Source organism: Geospiza fortis, unplaced genomic scaffold, assembly GCF_000277835.1.
Source record: "Geospiza fortis unplaced genomic scaffold, GeoFor_1.0 scaffold396, whole genome shotgun sequence".
Classification (NCBI taxonomy): Eukaryota; Metazoa; Chordata; class Aves; order Passeriformes; family Thraupidae; genus Geospiza; species Geospiza fortis.
The window spans coordinates 1,698,896-1,722,139 of record NW_005054345.1 but is presented as its reverse complement, the minus strand read 5'-3'; the positions used below and the strand labels follow the sequence as shown (position 1 = coordinate 1,722,139).

The window sequence follows — 23,244 nt, the reverse complement described above, 5'->3', positions numbered from 1 at the left end:
CTACTAACTCTAAGATGCAGTGTCATAAATTTGAGTGAGACGATGTAGTAGTTGCCTGTCTAAGAAAGTACAAGAATCTGGAAATTTGTTTTCTTGCAATATCTTGCATGTTTTCATCATCATTGCATTTACATTCTGATCATTTTCTTTATTACTGTAATATTTAACATCCAACAAATCCAATGTGTTGTTATGTGCCTTAGAAATTTTACTACAGGCAGCACACAATTCAAATGAAAGACTCACCTAACTGTGAGATAGTGAACAAGTTTAAAAGTTGAATTCTTGCAAAAACAGTGTCATAAAATCTGCTTACAACAATGGAAATAGATACAGATTTTGCTGGTTGTGCCACTGGTATTATGAGGTTGTTTTGCACAATATTTTACATATACCAACCAAATTGTAACATGTTAATCAGCTAAAATTTGCACATTTGACAGCTCAGCTCTCTGCCCTCAGAAGAGGCAGACACTCAGGTTTAATATTCTGGTATGTCAGAGTGTGGGCAGGGTGGCAAGGATCTGTAAGATTACCTTTTTTTCTCCTCATTTCCACCCAAAGAAATTAGAGAGGGTTTTGTTACAGAAAAGCCAAATGTCTGAGGGAAGACTGTCTTTAAAAACAAGTAACTCTCCAAAACTGAGTAGCTGCAGAAAAATAAGACAACGAGTCAAGTAATTTTTTCTCATCAAAGCTTCTAGTCAGAACATCTAGAAATGCTACTGAGTCTGCTCCTGGCTGCAGCTACTTCCAGGGCTTCAGTTCTACATTATTTGTGAGCCTCAGCCTCTTCTTTTATGAACATTTTATAGTAAACAAGAGGTGGAGGATTTCAGTCATTTACAAATGACCACGTGAAAAATGACAGGCACACTCAAGAGAGAAATGACATCTCATGAGCAGCTTGGGGATTACGGGGTTATGCTTTACTGTGTTTGTTTTTCAAAGTAAATATTGATTAAATACTAGGACTGCCTGAATTTAAAAGTTTACTATACCCCAATTACAGGAGGTAATCAGATTTCCATTGCTTTCTTGACTTTCCAGCATATTTACATACTTAGAGAAAGACTTTGGTCTGGATTTTCAGGCAGTCACTGCCAGTTTGTGGTACATAATTCAGCAGTTAGACTTCATAAAGTTATAGAAAACAGAGCTATCATACTGAAAACATAACCTTGTCTCTTTTTTTGTGTGTTTCCATAGCAGGAAGTTACTTTTCCTTTCCAAACACGGTTACTTTCCTCAAACAGCTTGCACAAATATGAAATGACAACTCCTACTCATAGAAACATTTTGCTTAGGCATTCCTGCAAACATGGGGTTGTGATTTCAGAGTTTTTGGAATCCTTCTGTGCTCTTATAGGACATTGGCAACAACTGAGAAAGAATTTGCAGATGCAATGTGTTATCTTCAATTCAGAACAGCTAATGGTCATTCTAAGATTTAGGTATTGGAGACATTGTGATGTGAGGGTCACTACACACAGTGACAGAGCAATCTGAACTGTCAAACCAGGGGGAAGACACCTGGATTTCCTGGCTCAGGGCATGTAAATCACAGGACATTGAAGATCACAGTGTCACCATACCGTATTTCCCCTATTACCATCTTTTTTAAGAGGTAACTTTGGAATAATTTTGAAGAAGTTTGCTATATTACGTCTATTTAAATAGTCAGCAGCTCAGATAGTGAGCAGTGTATTAAAGTTGGTATAATACAAGGAAAATATTTTGTGATTTGTGTATTTTTTTCAGTGGTGTTACTTATTTTCCATACAAACTAATGTGCCATAAAAAATACCCCCTCACTCACTTGAATGCAGTCTCATTACTCATGACATCAGTGAATGAGACACCACATGGTAAAATGCAGAATGTTACCAAAAGGCTGATAAAATATACAAATGAATATATTTTAATGTATTAGTATTTAAAAATGTGTGCCTCTTATTAAAAATGAGAAGATATATGACCATACAGTGTTTTGTTAATTGTCTCAATTAATGAAAACAAAAATCAGAAATATTTTTTAGGGTATCAAGCTCAATTTAAAATGAATACCTGTAAAATGTTCTTATATCATTCCATTCTATTCCACACACACCTCATTTACATGTGTACACATTATTATATGACCTGCAGTTATGTGGTTGTTATGTGATCAGACAAGGGGTGGGGCAGATCTGTCCCAGGGAAAAAACGGGATTTTATATCCTTAAGTACAGACATTTTGTCTGCAACTTTTATTTTCAGGCTGCTGTTGATAAGATCTTTGTCTAACCCTTGCAGAAATAAAAAATTGTTTACACATGGGGTAGGCCTGGAAGGAAACATTTTTAGAAACCATGAGTGTAAAACAGGTATCAGAGATTTTAGTAATAAGCTGCAAAGGATGTTGCTCCCTTTCTTTGCAGTTGCATGTACAACACTGCCTCTGTGGGAATTCTGTCCATTTGCTTCTGAAACAGGAAAAGAGAGAAAAATATTGCTAACTTTGGGAAGCAAAATTAGCCCTAACTTCGACATTTGTAGGTGTAACTGTCTTTATCCTCCACCAAGCAAAGGAGTGAGTTACCTGGCAAGTGAGTCCTGGGCAGAGCAAGGAGCGAGAAGCTCAGATGGTTGTGTGAAACTTCCCCTGCCAGAACAAGGTTTGCTACAATTCCCCAGAAACAAAAATAACTCAGTGTGTTCTTCTGTGCTGTTGTGCAGCTCAGCCACTCTGCCTATCACTTTCAAGTGCTTGCTGGAGAACAACCACGTGGACAGGAGGATCGCGCGCTTCGTGCTGCCCGTGGGAGCCACCATCAACATGGACGGGACGGCGCTCTACGAGGCCGTGGCCGCCATCTTCATCGCCCAGGTCAACAACTACGAGCTGGACTTTGGGCAGATCATCACCATAAGGTACAAACCCAAATTCCACGTGCTGGGGTTTGCCTGTCTGCATAGAATCATGGAACCAGCTGAGTTGGAAGGGACCCATCAGGGCCATCATTTTATTGAGTCTGAGGCACTACTTTTGTTTGTAGCAAGAACAAAACTCATTTCTGCTGTTATCACAGCAGATGCATCCCTCACTGAAGAGCTGTTTCCAAGTAACACAGAGATCAGGGACTGCTCACAGAGACATTGTAGTGGTCCTGCTCAATAGATGCTTGTGGACACCAGGAAATGTACTTCTGTTTGAGGATAACCGTCTAATTTTTGCTTTTAGGCAACCCATTGATCACTTCTAGCATTGGAACATTTTATTATTATTGGTGTTTAAAACACTATCTTTAACTTCACAACTGTTTTCAACTTAAAGTCTGATTTGTGTCTTCAAGTGAAAGGAAAAGGTTAAAAAGTTGCAAAACTAGAAGTCTTAGATCAAGTAACAGGGAATAGTGCCTGCTGGGAAACTCTTGCAGGATTAGGGGAAGAGGGAAGGAGGACAGATGCTACCATCAGGGCAGGTTTTCACTAAGATGTTTTTTAATTGTCTTCTCTGCTGCTTGTTAAAGCAGAAAGCTTCATAAACAACCATGTTCTTAGTGGATAGAGAGTGTTATAGCTGTGTACTCCATCCTTGAAAGGTCTGTAATGGATCCAAAAGACTGGAAGATCCAGCTGAACAATTACTGCCAGAATAACTCCAGTGACTGCCAAAGAATTCCTCAGGGACTGAAACCTGCAGGTTTCCAGCAGGGAACAAATGATTATAAAAACATTCCTCATAGTCAGAGCTTTGTGCAATATATTTGAGATCTACTTAACTACCCACCCACTGACCTCACCACTGCCCCATTTACACTGCTGGGCCTTGCCCATCTTGTGCTGGACCTGAAAACCTTCCTGACAAGAAGAGTCCTGAAACCAACCCCAGATGACAGCTGAGGTTTGCTAATGGGCTTCTGGCAAGACCTGGTTGGACTACAAAAAAAAGAAATAAATTGTGCCCATATGAGCTCTTGCTTCAGGCTTGCACTCTCTCTGAAAACTGTTGGAATGAGCCTGTGCTAAAATTTAACTCTTTTGTGATTTGGAATTTTGAGGGTTTTTTTTTTTAGCCTGTGATGCTAAAACATGGCAGAGCATGAGCAGATATTACACACACTTTGAAGTAAAGAACAGTAATTTTAAAAATGAAGAAGGGTGATAATAAATGGAAAGAATGTAAGCTCTAACTTTTTCTTAGCAGAACCTCCTTTTATCTCTTTTACCCCTCACATTAAGTGCTAGTACATAAGGACCAGACAGAAGTAAAACAGTAGACTGAAAATACAAGCAAGTAAAGATTAGGGAAAATCCAAGAAGAGAAGAAAAATAAAAATATGCACAAATGAGGAAGCTAAACAGGAAATCATGGTGGACTCAATACCATCAGTGATGTAATCCAAGTTCAAACAGTATTCCATAGGCCAAACCTACCCGAGATCTTGATACTTTAGGACTTGGAGATTTAAAATTCAAATAATTCTGAATGCCAGGATATTTTTGCCAGAGGGAAAAAAAATATTAGACAAATAATCAGTCTACTTTGCTCATAGTTTAGCAGTTTCTATCAATGCAAACATTGACGTAGCAGAGAAAGAAAGTAAAGATTTCCATCAGCTGATCATCTTACAGAAAGAAACATCTACATTAATGTGAAGATGGAATGGAATAGCAGATGAGCTTGCTTGTAAAATCTTAGTTAAATATTCCTGGTTTTATTCCCAAATAAGTCCTGAGAGTTTGTGGCCTGATGTAAGAGGCAGAAGCAGTCCTGATGAGACAGCCATTTCATAGCACCAACTGGAAAGGCTTTTAATGTTAATTATAGTTATCTCTTACTCAGCTACTGAACTTCTGTTCCTTCCTATCTATGCTCTATTACAATGTTATCAGGATGCTAAACTTTTGCAAAATTTAATTTTAGGTCTTTCCCCTTCCCTGTCACACCCACATGCTAATGTATTTTTTAATTTAAAATAAAGGGCTCTAGGTAGAAATACTGCTGCTGCTGTACTGGTACACTGTACAGCTGTAAGCAAGGGACTGGATATCCCTGTGTTTCAGTTTCCATATGGGTGAATACACTTATCCTCATTTTCCATAGTAGGTTAATGAGACTTAACTGCTTGCCAAAAGCTCTGACATTCTTGACTGATGAATGCAGAGGATTATCAGTGTAAATGCTTTCTGTCATCCTTTTACAACTGTCAACATTTGTTCTCTGTCTCTCTGCTGGATGGCCTAGCTCTTGGAAGTCACTAGTTTGGTGGAAACAAATACATCCAGTCACTTTTGCTCCTGGAAAAAGGAATTAAATCCCTTCCTTAAAAATAACATTATAAAAAAAAAAAACCGTTAAACCTGCCAGGTCTACTATTGCCCTGGTCTCCCACTCATTTCTACTTGCCTGGCTGAAAAAATTGTATGAAGGTCAAGTAGAAATACTTTGCAGAAACTGAACATGTACAGTCACATTCAGGCTTGCTTCATATTTAGATCAAGTATGCAGAGCCATGTGCTGTGCAAGGGCTTCACCCCGGCCCAGCCTCTTTACCCTTGGCCTAACCTTTGGGAGGGATTGACAGAAAAGGCCCCAGGCAGGGCCAGCCGAGGGTCTGCCCATGGTGACCCAGAGGTGTCTGCTGGGAGCTCAGCTGCCAAGGACAACAGCCATGAGTGGGGCTGGCAGGCTCCTGGCACACAGCTCTGGGTGCTGTCATCATCCAAGAGAAGCTGGCAGAACTCAGCCCACAGCCTGGCTGGCCCCTCTGCTCCGCACCTTTGATACTGGGAGAGAACAGAACTGCCCCACCAGTGCCAAGGCTGCCAAGGCTGAGGGTGAGAATTTAGCCCCGGGCAGACACTTTGGCCTGTCCTTGCTGTCTCACCTGGATTCTGCCACAAAACACTGGCACTTCCATGCAGTGCCTTCTGTAAGAGCATGGTTTAGAAACATGTGTGGTTTCTTCCAGAAAGTAAAGCTTATTCCCTTCTTTCCTTGTTAAAGTATCACAGCAACAGCTGCCAGCATAGGGGCAGCAGGCATCCCACAAGCTGGCCTGGTGACAATGGTCATTGTTCTCACCTCAGTGGGGCTCCCAACAGACGACATCACGCTGATTATTGCTGTTGACTGGGCTCTGTAAGTAACACAATTTTTTTATATATATATATATATATATACACATTATATATATACACATTATATATATACACATTTTTTAATATATATATTTATATTTATATTTTAAAAAGGCAAAGGAAGTGATTCTGTAATTTGAAATGGTATTATTGTAGCCTTAGATTAAAAACTCTGCTGATGTGGACATTATATTGAAAAAGACAGACAAATGAGGGAGTCTACATGAGTCTTGGAAATAGGTCTTGCATGGAAAGGCTGAAGAAATGGAGTCCATTTAGGCTAAAAGTGAGCTGGAAAGGTCACCACAGCAGCTTTTTACATAGATAAGATTGTCCAGAAGAGGACATTGATCAACCTTCACATTCACAGGGAGGGAGGATAAAGTAGAACAAAGTACCTACCTCAACTCAGATCCCAAAAGAACTTAAGAACTTCTTTTATCTAGGATAGTCAGGCAGTGGAAGTGGCTGCACCTAGCCAGGCTGGATGATGATGTTCAAGACAAGTTTGAAGGCTGAGCCAGACAAATGTGCTTGAGGGGCAACTCTGGATGTTTCCTTGGGCAAGGATAAGGGGCCAACATTCCCAGGAAACATGGTTTGCCTGCACTCTACTTATCAGCCCACTGACATTTCAAGGCCATCATCTCAGAGCAGTGAAGCACTCTGCAAGAGGCCTGAGCCACTGCTAAAGCCAGCAGGTACCACTGCCACCACTGGCACCCCTGCACCCATGACAAGAGCCATGACAGCATGGTGATGGTGAGGGCTGTGTATGGCTACTGCTGCTGCAGCCCCAGCACAGCCAGCCTCAGTGCTGGCACCAGGAATGTCTGCCTTTCACCACTTGTCCTGATGCAATTCTGTGCTCTCTGATTTCAGGGCCAAATAGGCAGCAGCTGCTTGCAGCCCCCAATTCTGCAAGCGCAGCCGCTCTGTAGAGAGGGCACTTTGCTGCATCCACAATCAGGGGGCATTTACAGCACAGCCAGGGGCTGAAACTTAACAGTCAGGATGAAAGGGATTTGTGTCACCCATGAGAAGAGTCACTTTAAAAATTCTTATGGAGTGGTTTATTTGAACGCTCAACTTTCATGTAAATGCTGATGCATCAGTCAATTTTGAATAGTCTAGGAAGATGAATCATAAAATACTGGTCCCTAGGTCATTAGCATGTCAATTAACTGTGTAATTAGCACATGTATACACAAGAAAATATCCAAATTATTTTTATTTAAGCTATATAAAATATATCTCCTTTAACATAGGGAGTTTCATTACATCAGGGTCCTGGGTAAATTGTGTTACACATCCATTCTGTTATATCCTATTTTATTCAACTTTTAGCCACTTTTTTTTTGTATGAAGAATTGTGAGAAAAAATATTTTCCGTCCAGTGTAATAGAATATTATTATTATTATTAGCATTAATAGGAGTCATGAATCTTGTGTTGTATGAATATTTTAAGACTGTATTACAAAAGCCTTTTCCCTCTATATTGCTCAGTTTTTGCCCAGCTCTTGCAACATCAACATTTCATTGTTTTTCCAGTAAGCCTTCCAGTGTACATGGGAATTATTCTTCTTTTTGTCTTACACAACTTTTCAAAACAACAGAGAAAAGACTTTTCAGGCTATAGCTCCAGATGGTATTAAAAATTGAGTAAGGAATAGACCCAATTTTCTGTCTTTTGCAGATGACCTTTCAAACAAAAAGCATATTTCTGTATTTCGGCACTTGGTGGTTTCAAGAGCCTGCAGATGCAAAGTGTCAACATGGTTGACACGATGAATATTTTCAGTATTAGTTTTGGAAGTACTGGAGTATGAAGAATGCTTAAAGAAGGCTGGTTAGATGATCTCACGAGACTGAAATACCCATTACAATGCACTGCAGGTATTACAACTCTCTTAGGTAGCCATAATGTGTATGTGACCTTCATACCTTTAGCTAGTGCTTAGAGACATAAAGAAGAAAACCAAAATGTTTCCTAGCTCATCTATCAAACACAAGGTAAAAGCTTACATCTTTAATAACATCAATTACAGCTCAAATACCAGTCACTCATACGTTTGCACTGAGAGAAATGCCACCAGCAGCAGGCTGGCCTCTTAGTGGAGAAATGCCCATGGTGGGTGTTGTGATTCTCCTCATGCACAGTGCAGCCTGCTCCGTACACTCAGCATGGGGAACACAACTGTGCCAGGCAGTCCGTTTGCTTAAGAGTTTCAGTATAGAGCACTGTTTCCTTGGAAAAATCCTGCTTTGAAAAGATGCTAATTAAAGCTCAAAAGGGAGCTCAAACTCTTGAGCTCTGCTCACACAGCTTCTTCTCTACCACAGCTGACTTGTTGCACAATCCAAAATTCACAACACTGAATATCTTTCCAAGAATTACTATTTGATAATCAAGAAGGAAAGAAGTCAATGTGTCACAGGAACTTTTATCAGTATGTGCTGTAACTGCTTTTTTTCCCTGTTCAACATGTTCTTGTGGAAATTTTCTTCAAGGCAAAACCCAAAATCAGAACAGTAGAAATTAAACAAAAAATAGATTGAGCAAACAAGTGCAGGACTGGGTCTTGGAGCCAACAACTGTGTCTAGGTGTAAGCTGTGGAATATTATTGCTGAAGTTACTCGCAGTTGTATGCACAATTTGATAACTCCATGCACAAATAAGCTTTCATGCAGGAATTTTCATGATAATTAAGCAGGCAAATGCATAAACATTTATATGCACTGAGTACTTGCCTAAAATATCTGGAAAAAAAATTAGCACAGAGTTTCAATTCTTTTCTATATTAAGATACAGGAGAAGAAATATGGGCAGTGTTGATATTGGACTGTCACTGACTTTAATAAGCCAAACATCTGGAGATTTCTGAACCTCCATTTTATAACCTACATTTATAAATTAGGTTACTAATATGACAGAGTTTTCAGATGTATATGTTTTTCTTGGAAAAGACGTGACGTATTTCAGACTTAGAAGCTATATCACCTATCTGAAATCTCATCAATTTTAACTAATAGGTTCCAGGATGATTAAAGTGTAACACTTGTCTTTGATAGCCAGTTACTTTTGTCTATTTACAATCTGTATTTTAATAGATTTATTTTTTAGACAGGGGGTAAAAGGTGTAAACAGGGAAGAAATCCCATAAGTGAATAAATGAAAAACAGTTCAACTATATATACACAAAATACTGTCAAGCATACAAATTTAAATCGGAAAAGGTAACTGAAAATGAAGTCTTTAATAACTACTGCATAGGCTGCATAAGAGCAAAAGTCACCACAGGTTTTACGGCAATCAACATTACTTAAATATGGTCAGTGGCTGCCTGGTTTGTGAGTGTAGTTATGTAGCAATCTTCTGAATTATTTTGATTGTATCCTGCCCATTCTACCAATACAATAATCTTCTTAAGTAGCACTTTAAGTTGCTAAGATTGGTACCATGATCACTAATGTAAGGGACTGGTTGTGCTGGCCGATCTCTGCTTTTATTGAATTCAGACATTTGCAGCACCATTCTCCAAATCAGGCCATGTTGCTGGACCTTAACATATAACCTGGGACAGAAATGCAGGTGTGATGTGCAGTTCCACCTTTTCAGTGCTGAATCAGCTTGCATCTCTAGGGGGACACACCTGCTCCACTTAGCTCAGTTCCACAATCAAGTGTGTGCCAGCACAGCACACCAAGCTCAGAAAAGGCTGGAAAACCCAAATTACCTGTTCAATAACTACAGGATGCCTGATACCAAACTTCTTAACATTTCTAAACATCTTAGCTCATAAACCCAGCAAAACTGGCCTTGAGGCATAATTACTGCTGATGGAGGCACAGGAATTTACCCAAAGAGCCAACACCTCACCATTACTGTTTCATTTTGCAGAGACAGGTTTAGAACAATGATCAATGTTCTGGGGGACGCGCTGGCTGCTGGGATCATGGCCCACATCTGCCGGAAGGAGTTTATCAAGGATGGTGACGAGGTAACCACACTGTGAGCCAGGGTGTGCTGTGCCATGGCAAAGAACCTGTGAGCTCCCACATTTGGTTCCTCCATTTATAAGATGTTTCAGAGAGAGGACAGAATTGGGCAATGGGCAGCTTAGCACATGGTGGGGAGGGATCTTTTTCCATGGGGTCATGTGAAAAGCCACTGGAGTTCAGAGCTTGTAAGGCAGCTGTGTCTGGCACAGGCTGGGGAGGGGAGCAGCAGAAGCAGCTGCGCTGTCCTGCAAATGCATGAGATGCTGGGACTGAGTCCCACACCCAGGTCCTGACTGGCCAGTAATTTGTCCTGCTAGAAGTGTGACCAGCAACAGAGCAGGATGACAGATATCCCTGACTACCTGTGTGGAGGGAGAGGTAAAGGTATCCATGAGTGTGTATATGGGTAATCAATGAGCTCACATCAAAAGCAACTACCCTGGGCATTGCGAGCCCCTGAGTCAGCATAATCTAAGCCACTCTTGCAAAAATTTTCTTCCCAGACTAGCACAAGCACATGACTCCATTCTAGACTTCATTCTCAGACATCTTCATGCTTTCTACATTTAATACAAGTCCTTCCTTACAGCTTTGTTTTTTCCTCCTCTGTATCTTATTTCATACAGCACACATACCTCTGTATTCTGCCCCTGCCTCCTCCCATTCCTGTGCATTTCTCCTTCCTCTTTGGCATGCATACTTCAGTCTCTCCTTGTAACAGGAACTCCTCATGTCCTTCCTTCAATCCTTGACAAAGGAGATTCCTAATTCCATGAGCCCACCAGATTTGGAGGTGCTAATCTCCAACCATTTTAGCTCATGGCAGACTCTCATTACCTTTCTTCAACAAAGACAGAATAGTAATGCAGGAACATTTCTTCATCGGGACTGACCTTCACAAGACATGTTTCATTTCTGTGCATCACCTGTAGTATTCTACACAAATAGCAATGTTTTGTTTCTATCATTATTTCTCTCATTCTACAATTTTGAGGTCAATCCCATTCTCATACTTTCCTGCAACATTCATTTAAAATTCCTGCTCTTTCAAGTAGTATGTAGACAGACAGGCAGTGTCCTCTGAGGTAATTAGCACCTGCAGTAATTACTGATGACAGGATTAGGCCTGACTACAGGGGCTACACATGCAGCTACCTACAAACCTCCTAAACACAGCCTATGGGCAAGGTAGGTCATCCATTACAAAGCCAGAAGTGTAGGCTGAGCTCCTGCGTAACACAGGCCTCCTGACATTTCACCGCTGGATTTAGAACTCAGTCAGAACTTAAGAAGAGATGTTGCAGTAATATGAAATCCCTCCTGAGGGATTATTTAGTCATCTGTGATGAGATTTTTCTTTGAATCATGCTCTGTAATGGTATTAAAATATACTGCTAGTCTGCCATACAGTTTGGCTGCATAATTTGTGCAGTTAGTAATATATACCCAAAAGCCATATTTTCTCAGCTGCAAGCCCACCTCCTCTCTTTGCCAGTATTTACGTCTTACTTTCCGCATGAGAATCTGGTTTGATTTAAAGAACACTTCAATATTTAACTTATGAATCAGTTAATAAAATCCCCTTTATTTCTTTCAAAACAGAGCAAACTGAAGAGACAGGTGTTATTTTATTGGGTTAGAAGAAAGGCATAAGGCAACAACAAATGATTTGTTCATCTATTTAATTGCACCCAAGAGCAAGCACTGCCCAGAGCTCAGCACACTGGCCATTGAGAGTCTTTACCTTTTGAAGTGAACCCTGGAATTATGGTCTCTATTTATCCTACTTGGATCATTTTACCAATGGCAAGCAGCTGTTAAGAGTGTAAGTTCAATTAAGAGTTGTGACAGAATTTGCATTTTTACACAGGCTCCTTTGCTTCATGCAGATGGTGCAAAGATGCTTTAGTGTATATGAGAAACAGCTTCTGGAAGTCCATGGGGGTTCTAGATAATCCTGGTGACTGTAAAGCAGCCCACAGGCTTTCCAAATAAAAATTCCCTTCCTGTTGTATACAGCAATCAGTGGCAGTATTCCAGATCTTAATGCTTTTCACATAGGTGCCATTGATCTGTGAAACTAAGCCTATTAACATCCATCAGATTGTGGCTTACCAGAGAAATGGCTGTGTGAAGACCATGAATGAATCTCGTGGACCAGAAACAGTGAAAGGGTTGCAGCATCATATACCCATACAAGTGGAGCAAGAAGAAACTCCAGTGGAGAATCACACTAAGAAATCCAACAGTAAAGACCACTGCACTATTGAAATAAATGAACTAGAAACAAATGTGTGACTGCTACACTCAGAGGCATCTCACACCCCAGGGACCTGATACCCAATCTCTACCTCACAGCTGGAAGAAGGACTCTTTGCCTTGAACAGGAAAGCGTGGATTTATCGCGTGGATTTATCGCCACCCTGCTTGTACTGGAGCTAGGAGACCAGCTGTGAACGTCAAGAAAGGCACACAGCTTGCAAGAGACATGGGCTTCTTTAGGTGGAAGATTTTACTACTGAAAAATTAACTAATGGACTGCTACTGTTTTATTCTGCACTCACTGACTTCAATATGGTATTTGACACTCCTTTGGCTTCCTTTTTTTTAAAGCTTTTTTTTATTTGACCCTTTTTGATTTTCTAACCAAAGCCTTTTTCTGTGAATCTCAGTAATTACCGACACTGTAGAATTTTTGCTATGTGAAAATGTTTCACCGAAATTGCTAAAGATACTAATTTTGTCTAATATTTGCTAAATATAGAGTTTGTGCTTAGTTTTAGAACAGCAGTAAGAAAATCACACTGATTTCCTGATCTCATGGGGTTACATCTATTCCTAAATAACAGTGCAAGCACAGGGGAAGTGAAGTGTGCATTTGTGCAAGAAAGGGCATTAATGTAACTGTGATGGGCAGCCTTCAGAGACAGGCAGTCAAGTGTGATACCTAACACAAAGATTTCCTAGGTCACTGCAGAGCACAGTTTGCCTTCCAAGTGCCAGATTTATTAACCTTTTTTTAACCTAACTCTTCAGTAAAGTCAGTTCCATGCACTTGCAGTGGCAGAGGCAATGTGAGCTGTAATCCACAAGCACTGGTGCTAATGTATCCTCTCCTGTAACCTATAGGTTGTTCTACTGTAAATATGTATAAACTCAAAGCTCAAGCTCATGAACTATGTGCTGTGTCCAAAGGGCAGACTGAACACTAACTGGGACCCGAGGATGCTGAGTTAAAATGGGCTTTTGGGAGGAGTTTGCTGTGGAAACTGTCCCACTATTTCTCATTATTCAGTCGACAGTTACTCCCTTTCCACTGTCTACTGAATCTTTCACTTACAGTAAAATCTGCCGCATATGTTTCCAATGTTTGTGATAGAGAACATTTTTAATAAACCTGCCATATAAAACAGGCTGTCTGTGCACTTCTACTATTAGTGTCTTCCTATGTCTCTGCTAAAATAGAGAGTGGAAGTGAGGAGACCTTTTGAAAAGTTGGGATTTGATCCAGAGATTACATACCAGCTCGTACCAGTACACTTGACATATTATATTTTGCTACTTGTGGCATAGCAGCTTGAGATACCATGTGCCTGGTATTCTAATATGCTCTTCTCATCTGTAGTCAAAAAGGAAATTTCAAACTCAGTTAAAAAGGACAATTTCTGCATTAACCAGTAGCAGAAGTGTTTCATGCATTAGTTCATTGCAGATTCAGTGTATCATTCATTCATGATTAGTGGTTTTCTTGGGAGGTACATGTTCACCTCTTCTTTAAGGGCTCCTGTTCAGACTATTTCTTTTATCATGCACTGAATAGTTGCCTCAGAGCACTGTAGTATAGATAGTTTAATTACCAAGCAGTAAAGCCAGAAAGAACACACATAGGTCTTCTTTGTCTGTAGTTCCTCAGAACTATTGTATTCTTTTGAAAATATATACAGTTGGTAACTGTTTTCTTGATTTGACCCTAGAGTGAAAACAACAAACTCAGAACACAAAGAATAGGGAAGAACTCAAATGATTCAGAGCAGCTTGCTCCATAACAAGTCCAGTAAAGGACCTGTTCTGCAGAGTGTCACAAGAACGAGTGACTGGGGAGAGCTGAGGCTGGTCTGTGCCCCTCTGAATGGGCAGAAGCACTGACTGGCAAACACATCTGATACTTTTCATCTCAGTGGCACTGGCAGTTCCAGGAGGTCCCCCTCATCCCTCCCCAGCTGTCCATTCCTGCCTGCACTGCCTCCCCTCCTCTCCCAGCTGTACAGACCCAGTTATTTATGAGGCCAGACAAAGAACCAGATGAGAAGCATTTTTAATTCAAACCAGTTCACATATGTTTTTAGCACAGTCCTAACAGACAGTTGTGTCAACACAAGTGAAGGGGTGATGCAGGGACAAGATCAAGAAGCCAGGTATGAAACAGGGTAAGGGCACGTGGACTGGGCAGGGTCTCCGTGTGCCAACTGCACCCACAAAGAAAACACAACCCAAAGTTTCACCTTGACCCAATTACAGCTACATGAAGTGATAGTATGATCCTGCCAGTCATCTATCAGTTTGCAAGCACCTTGCATAGATAAAAATTACAAAGAGAGAGGCCAAGCGGATCCAAGATTTGGAACGAGTAGTTCTGGACTAAGTGGTTTTGCAGAGTCTGCCCGCACACCACATCACTGTGCCATGCAGAAAGTGCTCCCAGCCTTAGCACCACCTTCCAGCCCAGCCACCTACAACCTTTGGCTAACTACAAGTGCAAATCCTTTTGCCCCTTGCCTGAGGCAGCTTACTTGGTGTGACACTTTTCGGTGCAGTCACGGTTCAAAAGGTCTAAGTCAACTCTGGTGCTTAAGCAGCTCCTAGAAGGAGAGCTTCAAATGAGATAAAGCACCAAAGACCAGCAGTCAGTTGTGCTGCTCAAGTCCTGCACAACAAAGAAAACCCATTATGGGTTTTCAAAAATTTTGCCCATTATGGTCTCACATGTAGGTAATATAGGAGTCTCATGTGTGAATACATATTTTTATGGAATCAACAGGCTGGTTTAAAATCAGCTTTCTGTATTCAAACCCTATTCGAAGAGTATCCCGTTCTGCTTTGCAAATTGGAAATGCATTATGTTTTTAACATTTTAGTGTTTGAATTTTTAAAACTTGGGGTTTACAGCAATCTGTGCCTCCCATTCAGCTGGGAGGATGGCAATGGTCCTGTTTCTCACCTGGTCTTCTCTATTTGTGGTACAAAATGCTCTTACTAGAGGCCTAAGGCACTTTGGGGCTTGGTTCTAGTAAACATGTGTTGCTTAGTGAACTTGACTGGAGCACCTGACTGCTACTGCAGTCATTCTGTACTGAACACAAGACACACCGATAGCTGGGAGAGGTGAACACTGCTGTTATGGTAATTTCTGATCATTTCTATGGTAAGTTTTCCTCCATTTAGCTATTTTCTGTGTCTCGTGGTGTGTGCTGTCAAGCAGCTTGATGCACAGTGCAATTAGACTAGCAGTAGGTTCCATAAGATATTTGTATGCATGGGTCTGTTCACATTTTCCAGTTATAATCACACTTCCTTCCAACAAAAATAACAAAGCTGTTGATTATCAAGTTAGAGTGCAAGCTTTGTGTTGGTAAATATGTTTCTCCTACTTTCAGAGCATAAAAACAAACATGTGACCTTTACAGTCTCAAAAAATTTATATTAAAAAAATCAATCAATCGACCAGTCAATCACTTATTGCAACAGTTTGCATGGTATAATTTCAAGCATATGTGGAAAGAACATATTTCTTAACTGGCAACATTCAATCCCATTTTGAAGTTGCCTCCCCCCGCTAAACAGAAAGGGAATGTGGCCAATTAAAGTCTTCTAAAGGCACACTGGGGAAGAGTCTTGAGGAGGGAAAGAAGATAATTAAGAAGGGTGGTGCACTGTATACAGCTATAGAAGAAAGAATTTGGGAAGTAACCCAAATCAGCACATATTTATCAGAGGCAGTGGTTTTATGCTTGTTAATTTGCAACTCCTTTGTTCTGATGGTACTACTGAGAGGAGAGAAGCCACTGCAGATTGTTGTGGCATAAAACATCATTAAAGACACATTAAAACATCTTGAGGACTTTGCCAATGCCAAGGAAGTTCTGCAGTGTTGAACTGCTGTAATAAATCCTTGTGCAACAATTAGAATTGAGAGAAAGAGATACAACCAGAGCACTTACACTGCTTTTGGCTGCCAACTCAAATACAGAAGTTTATGGAACTAATACAGTTACTCATATGCTCTGCTAGTCTTAAATGATTCCACTTAAATTATTTAATGCACCTAAGTTTATTTGTGCCAGCTGAATACGAATCCTAACATACAAATAAGATTATCTAAATAGTCAAAACATTAAATTGGAGTTGCCCACCCTGCTATTCTAGCAATTCTATAGAAATTCTATTCTATTTTCTATAGAAAAGACAGGAACTCTGTAACATCCCCATTTGATGAAGTCTCGCTTTCAATTCTACTATAAACATCAATTTTAGTCCCTTTTTAACAACAGCAAACTGATTTATAATACTTTCAAAGCAGACAGAAAGCATCATCTTCAAGCCAGATGGATAGTCTTGGAAATTACCTCAGTCCTTCCTGTGCTTTCCATAAAAATGAGGTAACTATTAGCAGAGGGTGGTTGATGTGTGCGAGCAAAATGTGTAACCTGGGAGATGAGTGAGAGTGGAAGGCTCAGGCTGCCTTTGATCTTGCCCAACGCTGAGCACCCCCGTGGCTGTGCCTCTGCTGAGCAGCCAGGTGTGTTTTTCCAGCAAGAGCAGCTCTGTCACTGCAGGCACAGAGGCAATGAGCAATTGCTGGCTTTCCCCTGCAGGCAGCAAGCTGACTGATATCACAGCCCCTCACCTGAGGACTAAGTACAGGGAGAAGAGAAAGTAATGAAGGTTTTTCTACAGTTGCCTACCTTGCAGTGGGAGAGCACAGTTTTTTGCAGTAATAAGTATCTGGCTTTGCTGCATTTGGAAAAGAGGCCCCAGAACAGACAAATTTAATGAACCCATTCACTAAGGGCTGAGTTAAAAATGAAACACATTAATAAAATTCTCAGTTTAGCCTGTGATTTCACCTACAACTGAGATGAGAGACACTCAAAATTACATTCCTTACTAACTACTCTGGAGCATACTGATTGATATTCCTGGAATTTGTAAGAGGGTTTGTCCCACAAAACCCCAAATGGATTAGATCAATAGAACAGGAAGGGTGGTCACTACTTAAGGTCAGGTTCGTTATTCACTCAGACTTCCCAAGTGACCACAAGAATGCAGGGTTTGCTTCCCCTCTGTAAACAGAGAAAAGGTCCTTTCTAAATCAACAGGGTGATGGATAAATGAGCTGAAGACTGAGACAGTTACATAACACAGTAAAGGGGACTCATGATTACCTTGGATTAGCCACTTCTGTCTCTCTGGAAGCACTACTCACAATAGTCACAGGAATTGCCAGGCTTCCATTTTAAGTGACAGAATCTCAGATGCCATCATTTATAAAGCAGCAACAGTTGCATCTCTGTTGCCTAGAAGATTATATATGGGAATAGATTTGGCACAGCAGAGATTTCTGGCAGATTTGTGTCAGGGGTATTTTAGAAATTTTGCAGGCTGTCAAAGTGAAATCGTAGCAGTTGTTACTGAGAGAGTGGTATTTTGGGGAATGAGTACAGAAGGCTTCAGAAAGACAAGATGGGGAGTGTGGTGGGTGAAGAGGGAAAATGTTCAATCACCTCTCCTGCAATAGAATCAAACATTCTTTCCCTGATGGTTCCATGATGAGATGGTACCAACAGCTGGAGATGTAGGGAGGGAGCAAGACATCCCTTCTCCTCACAAAGCTCCTGTCCCCACGTGGCCACTGAAGGCAACTCTGCAGGTACCCACAGGCATCTGTGACTCCCTTCACAGCTGTCCTTCCTTCCAAACCAGCACAGAGCATTCAGTCCAGCACAAGAACCAGCAAATGTTGCTCCTGAAGAGTTTGCAACTAAATCATTATAAAACTCTAGATTTCCCATTCCACTGGGAATTCCACTGGGATGTGCTCAGGTAGGTCACAGATGTGCTTTTCAGGTTCCTTCTCTAGAAGTCTTGTTCTGCAAGTTACAAAGAGTTCTACATCTGTTGCTTTAAAATCAGCCCTCTTTCATCACAAAGAGCTATCTGCATTTCATTTAGGGATTAAATGTATGCTTCTGTGTTTCTGCACACCACACCAGCTGAAAGCCAGGCTTTGACCCACCACATGAAACTCACCGTAGTTAATCATCGCTTTTGAACTTCCCTAAAAGGATCTGATATCTCTAGCCCATCACTCACCACCCCCCTGCACCAAAAAGTATTTTAATAAGATGGAAAAAGCGGGGAAGCAAAACAAGAAGTGTTTTATGTTCACAGATATCTCATATTACATCTGCTACAAAAACTGCATGGGCTAAATGGCAAAACCAAAAGAAAAATGAGACTGACCTTGAGATGTTTCATTATGATTTCATTGCTGCTAGTGGTTGTATTGGGTTTTACCACTAGGCTATTAAAAACATGTGGAAAGTATACAGAAATAAGTCAAACTGAGCATTTTCAACAGTTCCTCTTTTCCATTTAAATACTTTCATATTTCTTTAATGAGTTTTCCTGAAAACAAAGTGCAGAGATTTGGGCAGTCTATATTGAAAGTTAATCAGTATAATCTTTGTTTTAGAATAAATAATTCACTTTTTTCAATAAAAGAAATAATTTCTCTGACATTAATCCTTCCTAACCACATATCTGGGGAGGGAGGAATCAGGATGGACAGGAGGGTGTCAGTCCAGCATTGTGGTTGGATCTAGCTCTAGCAGGAAGTTCTGAAAGGAAGTTTAAAAGCTCTGCACTTGGGAGAATTTCCACAGCTCCTGCTCAGCTGTGGTCTCCACACTGGTGCTGAGCACAGGACTGATGTACAGCTCCACACCTCACTTTCTGCACAAGCTCTTCAGAGTAAATTTCACAACAGGTATTAAGAGGTGATCTGCATCCCATTTTGTTCATCCCACAGCTGGGAACAACCTGGAAGATTCACTTTGGTTGTTTCTGCCTGGTTTGGCATTGAGAGATTCCCTCTGGTTCTTCCTAGCTGCTTTGCAGAGAGCAGGAACAACCACAGCAAGTCCTCCAGTGTCAAATCATTCCAGCTGTGGATGGTGGGGGTGCCTCAGGGCACAGCAACTCAACTCTTGAGCACATCAGGGAAGTGCTTTGAGTTGTATTCCACTGCTGCATTTGCAATAAACAGACCCAAACCAGAGGTCCACCAGAAAGACGGGGAGACATCTAGAGTGTTATGTAAGTAATCAAAGTTTTATGTAAACCTGCATAAAAGATGGATCTTAAGATCTTTTTAAAGCTGATTCCTATGATGACTGTCAACAAACACACTATTCTATCCCAAGTAACAAAAGGAGTCTCATTAATTTCTTGTATGCAACTGGAGTTGAAAATACTGAAAGTCAATGCAATTTTTTATCAGAAGCAACGTTCTCAGCAGTATCATAATCATATGCTAAAAACAGATTCTGGAACTATCATGGGGAAAATCTGAGTAGCCTGTACAACTATGCATTAAAACACTCCATGCCTGATTCAAAACCATTTAAAGAAGGACTTTCTTGATGGACTTTTTAATGTCCTTGGATACTACTGAAGAATTTTTATGGAAATACTTTGTATACTAGATTATTAGAACACATTTATCATCCACTGCCTGCACATATATCTCACAGCTGGCTGACTTCACAATAGCAGCATGAATCACAGCTACAGGGCACACCAATATTTTCCTCACTAAAGCAAATGGAGTTCTTTAGGGAATTTACTCACTGTTCTTGTATTAGAATAATAAACCAATTACAATTACCTCCATAAATTAATCCATTAAAGAAGGAAATATTTTTAAAAAACCAACTAATCTTATATTATGTAAGACTCCATATATGTTTTTTAGGATACCTACACCCAAACCCAGGAATCAAGACTCACCAACATTACACTGTAGAATGAAATCAATTAACAGGATATTGGACTATATCATAGAAGCTTCCCGAGAGACTGCTTCCCATCAAAAATTCGATTTGTAAAATATGTCTTTATTCTTGTTAAATAAGAATAAATTTGCTTTGGTTTTTTCAAGCAAAATTTGCAAAAATGTTAGTGAGCTCAGTCAACATGGTGAGAAGGGGCATCATAAATTAAACTCTTATTTACTTCCACTTCAACACCTCCAAGAGAGAACAATCATGAAGTTTTGATCAAACCCCTCCCACCTCCCATGCTCTGCATGGACCACTGGGGAGCAGAAGAAATGGCAGTGTCATCCCAGGAAGGAGGATACTTCCCATTCTCATCCACTTTGCTAATGCAGGTCCCCAGCCTCACTCCTGCATGCACCGAACGCGTGCTCAGGAAAAGTCGTGTCTGTCTTGCACAGCAGCAGGAGAGGAGGAGGGCGTTTGGCCACAGATGCCTCAGGAGCAACCCTGCCAGCCCAGCTCTTCAGCACCTGCAGGAGCTGGAGGATCCTTTCCCCAACTGCCCTTTTAATGTAGTCCTGAAGGATTTATGAGACCTAAGATAAATAATCTCCAAGTCCCAAAAGCAGCGATTCTTCTGCAGAGCAGATGCAGCAGCTCTTCACCCCAGCAGGGCTGCCTGGCCCAGAGCCCCCAGTGAGGGGAGCGGGGCCCAGCCCTGGGGAGCAGCCCCTCGGGGACCCCATCCTGCTGCCGGGGACCCTGTCTCACTGCAAGGGACCCTGTCCCACTGCCAGATCTGCAGTCAGTTCCTCAGGAGCTGTCACTGCTCCCCCAAGGGAGGCACTGGCAGCCTCACTCTGCCCCCCCACATCCCCCTTCAAATTTCATCCATAGTTTTTCTTTGGGAGTTTTTCTTTTTTTCACAGAATCACAGAATCTTTGGATTGTAAGGGGACCTTGAAGATCAACTAGTTCAAATCCCCTGCCATGGGCAGGGACACGTTCCACTAGACCAAGCCCCATCCAACTCACCTCTCCCCTCGAAGGGTGGGCCAGCCATAGTTTGTCTGAGCAACCTGTGCCAGGGCCTCACCACCCTCACAATAAAGAATTTTTCCCTAATATCTAATACAAACCTACTCTGTTTCAATTAGAAGATGTTCCACTTTGTCCTGTCACTGCATGCTCTTGTAAAATCTTGTCCCATCTTTACTAAAAAAAAAAATAAAAAAAATTCGTTTTTAAATATTTTTTCCTCAGAAGAGTATCTATATACTCCCTAAAGCACTTCTTTTTCATTAAACAGAACACTCAGAGCCCGGACACCACAGCACGGTGTGTGAGGCGCTCGAGGCAGGGCAGAACGCTCCTCACCACCCCACAGAGGCCTTGGCTCTGTCCCTCATCCTCCTTCCCTCCACCCCACAAGGGCCCCCTGGAGCTCACCCCTCCTGCCAGTTGAGGCTGGGGACATCGGGATCATGGTGCTCCTTGCGGAGGGAATCATAGGGTACCACCGGGAGAGCCTCGGCCTTGTGCCGCCTCCGTGCCTCCGCCAGCGCCGCGCCCCCTCCCCCCCTCACAGCCGGCGGGACTGCACCCGTTCCGCTGTGGGGGCTCCGTGGCCCTTTGGGTCAGGAGGGGCCCGCAGCTGTGTGTGTGGGGAGCAGAGGGGAACGGGCTCCCCATCCGGCCCCTCACGGCACGCCGGGGAGGCAAAGGGGGTAACTCCGTGTGGGGAAGGAAAACCCGTGTGGAAGATGCAGCACTCGCAGGCCTTTTCCCTCAGAAATGCCCGAGGAAGAAGCCGTGGGGTATCTGGAGGGGCGGTGTGGGGCAGGAGGCGGCGCTGGGTGCCCTCGTGAGGGGCTGGCCGTGGGTCGAGGATCCTGGAGGAATCCAGAGTGAGGGGAGCACGGCTGCAGAGCGGCCCGTCCACATGGCACACACAGATGGGCTGCGTGCCCACCGCCTGAAATAAAAGCTCATTATCCACCAGCTATTTTTGGCACCTGATTAATTCTTTATAGCTCTCAAGCTGCATTTGTACTCCTGTTGCTGTGAAAAATCATAGCTCGGAAAAATCCCATTTCCCCCCACTTTGTGCAGTATTCTCTGTAATGAGGGAATATGGCTTTTAAAAGAAAAAACAGCAAATAAACCCAGACCTCGGTCTGCATACAGACCACACAGGAATAGCAAGCATGCACAAATGCATGTTTAGGGATAAAATTGCCAACTGACTGTTTTAGAGTTCAAGTTTTCACTATTCATACATCTATCTCAGCCTTAAAACCCTTCTATTCTTCTCTTTCCCAAATCCAGGCAAATTACAGGAAGGAAGTTACATGAAAGCAATGTCTGTGTTGCCTCTTTGTGGCCTAAGAAAAGGCCAACTTCCCACCTCCCATTTTCACTAAAGGAAATAATAAAATTAGAGCCTGTTCCTGGGTCCTGCCATACAAGGTCTGGATTTGACTTTTGGATGATGGGTACCAGCCACAGTCAAAAAATACGTACGCTTAGTCCCGTGGACTTCTGATGATTCCTCAACATCTCTCATGGCATCTCTTCCTCCTTTAAGAGAAAGAAATAAACTACCATTTTGGCCTGACAGCATTATGTCCAATGTCATAGGTGCTGATAATACCAGGTAAGTGAGGAATAAGGCCTGTGGTTCTCCCTCACCAATCTCTTACAGATCAAAGAATCTTGGAGCATTTGAGGCTTTTACTGGATAAGAGTGGTGGTGGGGTTTTTTTTGGTGCGGGGGGCGGGGGGGTGTTGCTGCTGGAAAACAGTGCCCCATTTAAAGGACAGATTCAGTGTGCAGCTACTTGGAACAAACTTGGATAAGTGTTTCCTAACTTTACCTTTATACTATACGCCCCTTAAACTGTAGGTGAGTCTCCTTTGGCAAAGGCTGCTGCTGGCTCGAGAAGCTTAACAGTGCATGTGTCATCCTGACATTTGGGGCCTGATTCTACAGGTTCATCAGACAGACTCTCAAGGGATTCAGAGAAGTCTGAGGCATCTGACTTTTCATAGAATAT

The 23,244-nt window shown here is 41.8% G+C and overlaps 1 protein-coding gene and 1 long non-coding RNA gene across 2 annotated transcripts in view; one reads left to right on the top strand and one right to left on the bottom strand.

Annotated features, from left to right (window-relative positions):
* The window catches only part of SLC1A7 (solute carrier family 1 member 7), a 47,704-nt gene extending 34,498 nt beyond the window's left edge, over nucleotides 1–13,206 (top strand). Inside the window, exons 8-11 of the mRNA XM_005422952.1 lie at nucleotides 2,719–2,913; nucleotides 5,993–6,127; nucleotides 10,030–10,129; nucleotides 12,192–13,206. Of these exons, the coding sequence (XP_005423009.1) occupies nucleotides 2,719–2,913; nucleotides 5,993–6,127; nucleotides 10,030–10,129; nucleotides 12,192–12,428 (667 nt within the window). The 3' untranslated portion in view covers nucleotides 12,429–13,206. The remainder of the gene's footprint in view (nucleotides 1–2,718; nucleotides 2,914–5,992; nucleotides 6,128–10,029; nucleotides 10,130–12,191) is intronic.
* Nucleotides 13,207–20,756: 7,550 nt separating this feature from the next.
* On the bottom strand, nucleotides 20,757–21,702 carry LOC115948067. Its single transcript, XR_004081921.1, has 3 exons — nucleotides 21,638–21,702; nucleotides 21,332–21,403; nucleotides 20,757–20,766 (listed from the first exon to the last, which is right to left on the bottom strand). It is a non-coding gene; the product is annotated as an uncharacterized LOC115948067 (long non-coding RNA).
* Between the last annotated feature and the right edge of the window lie 1,542 nt (nucleotides 21,703–23,244).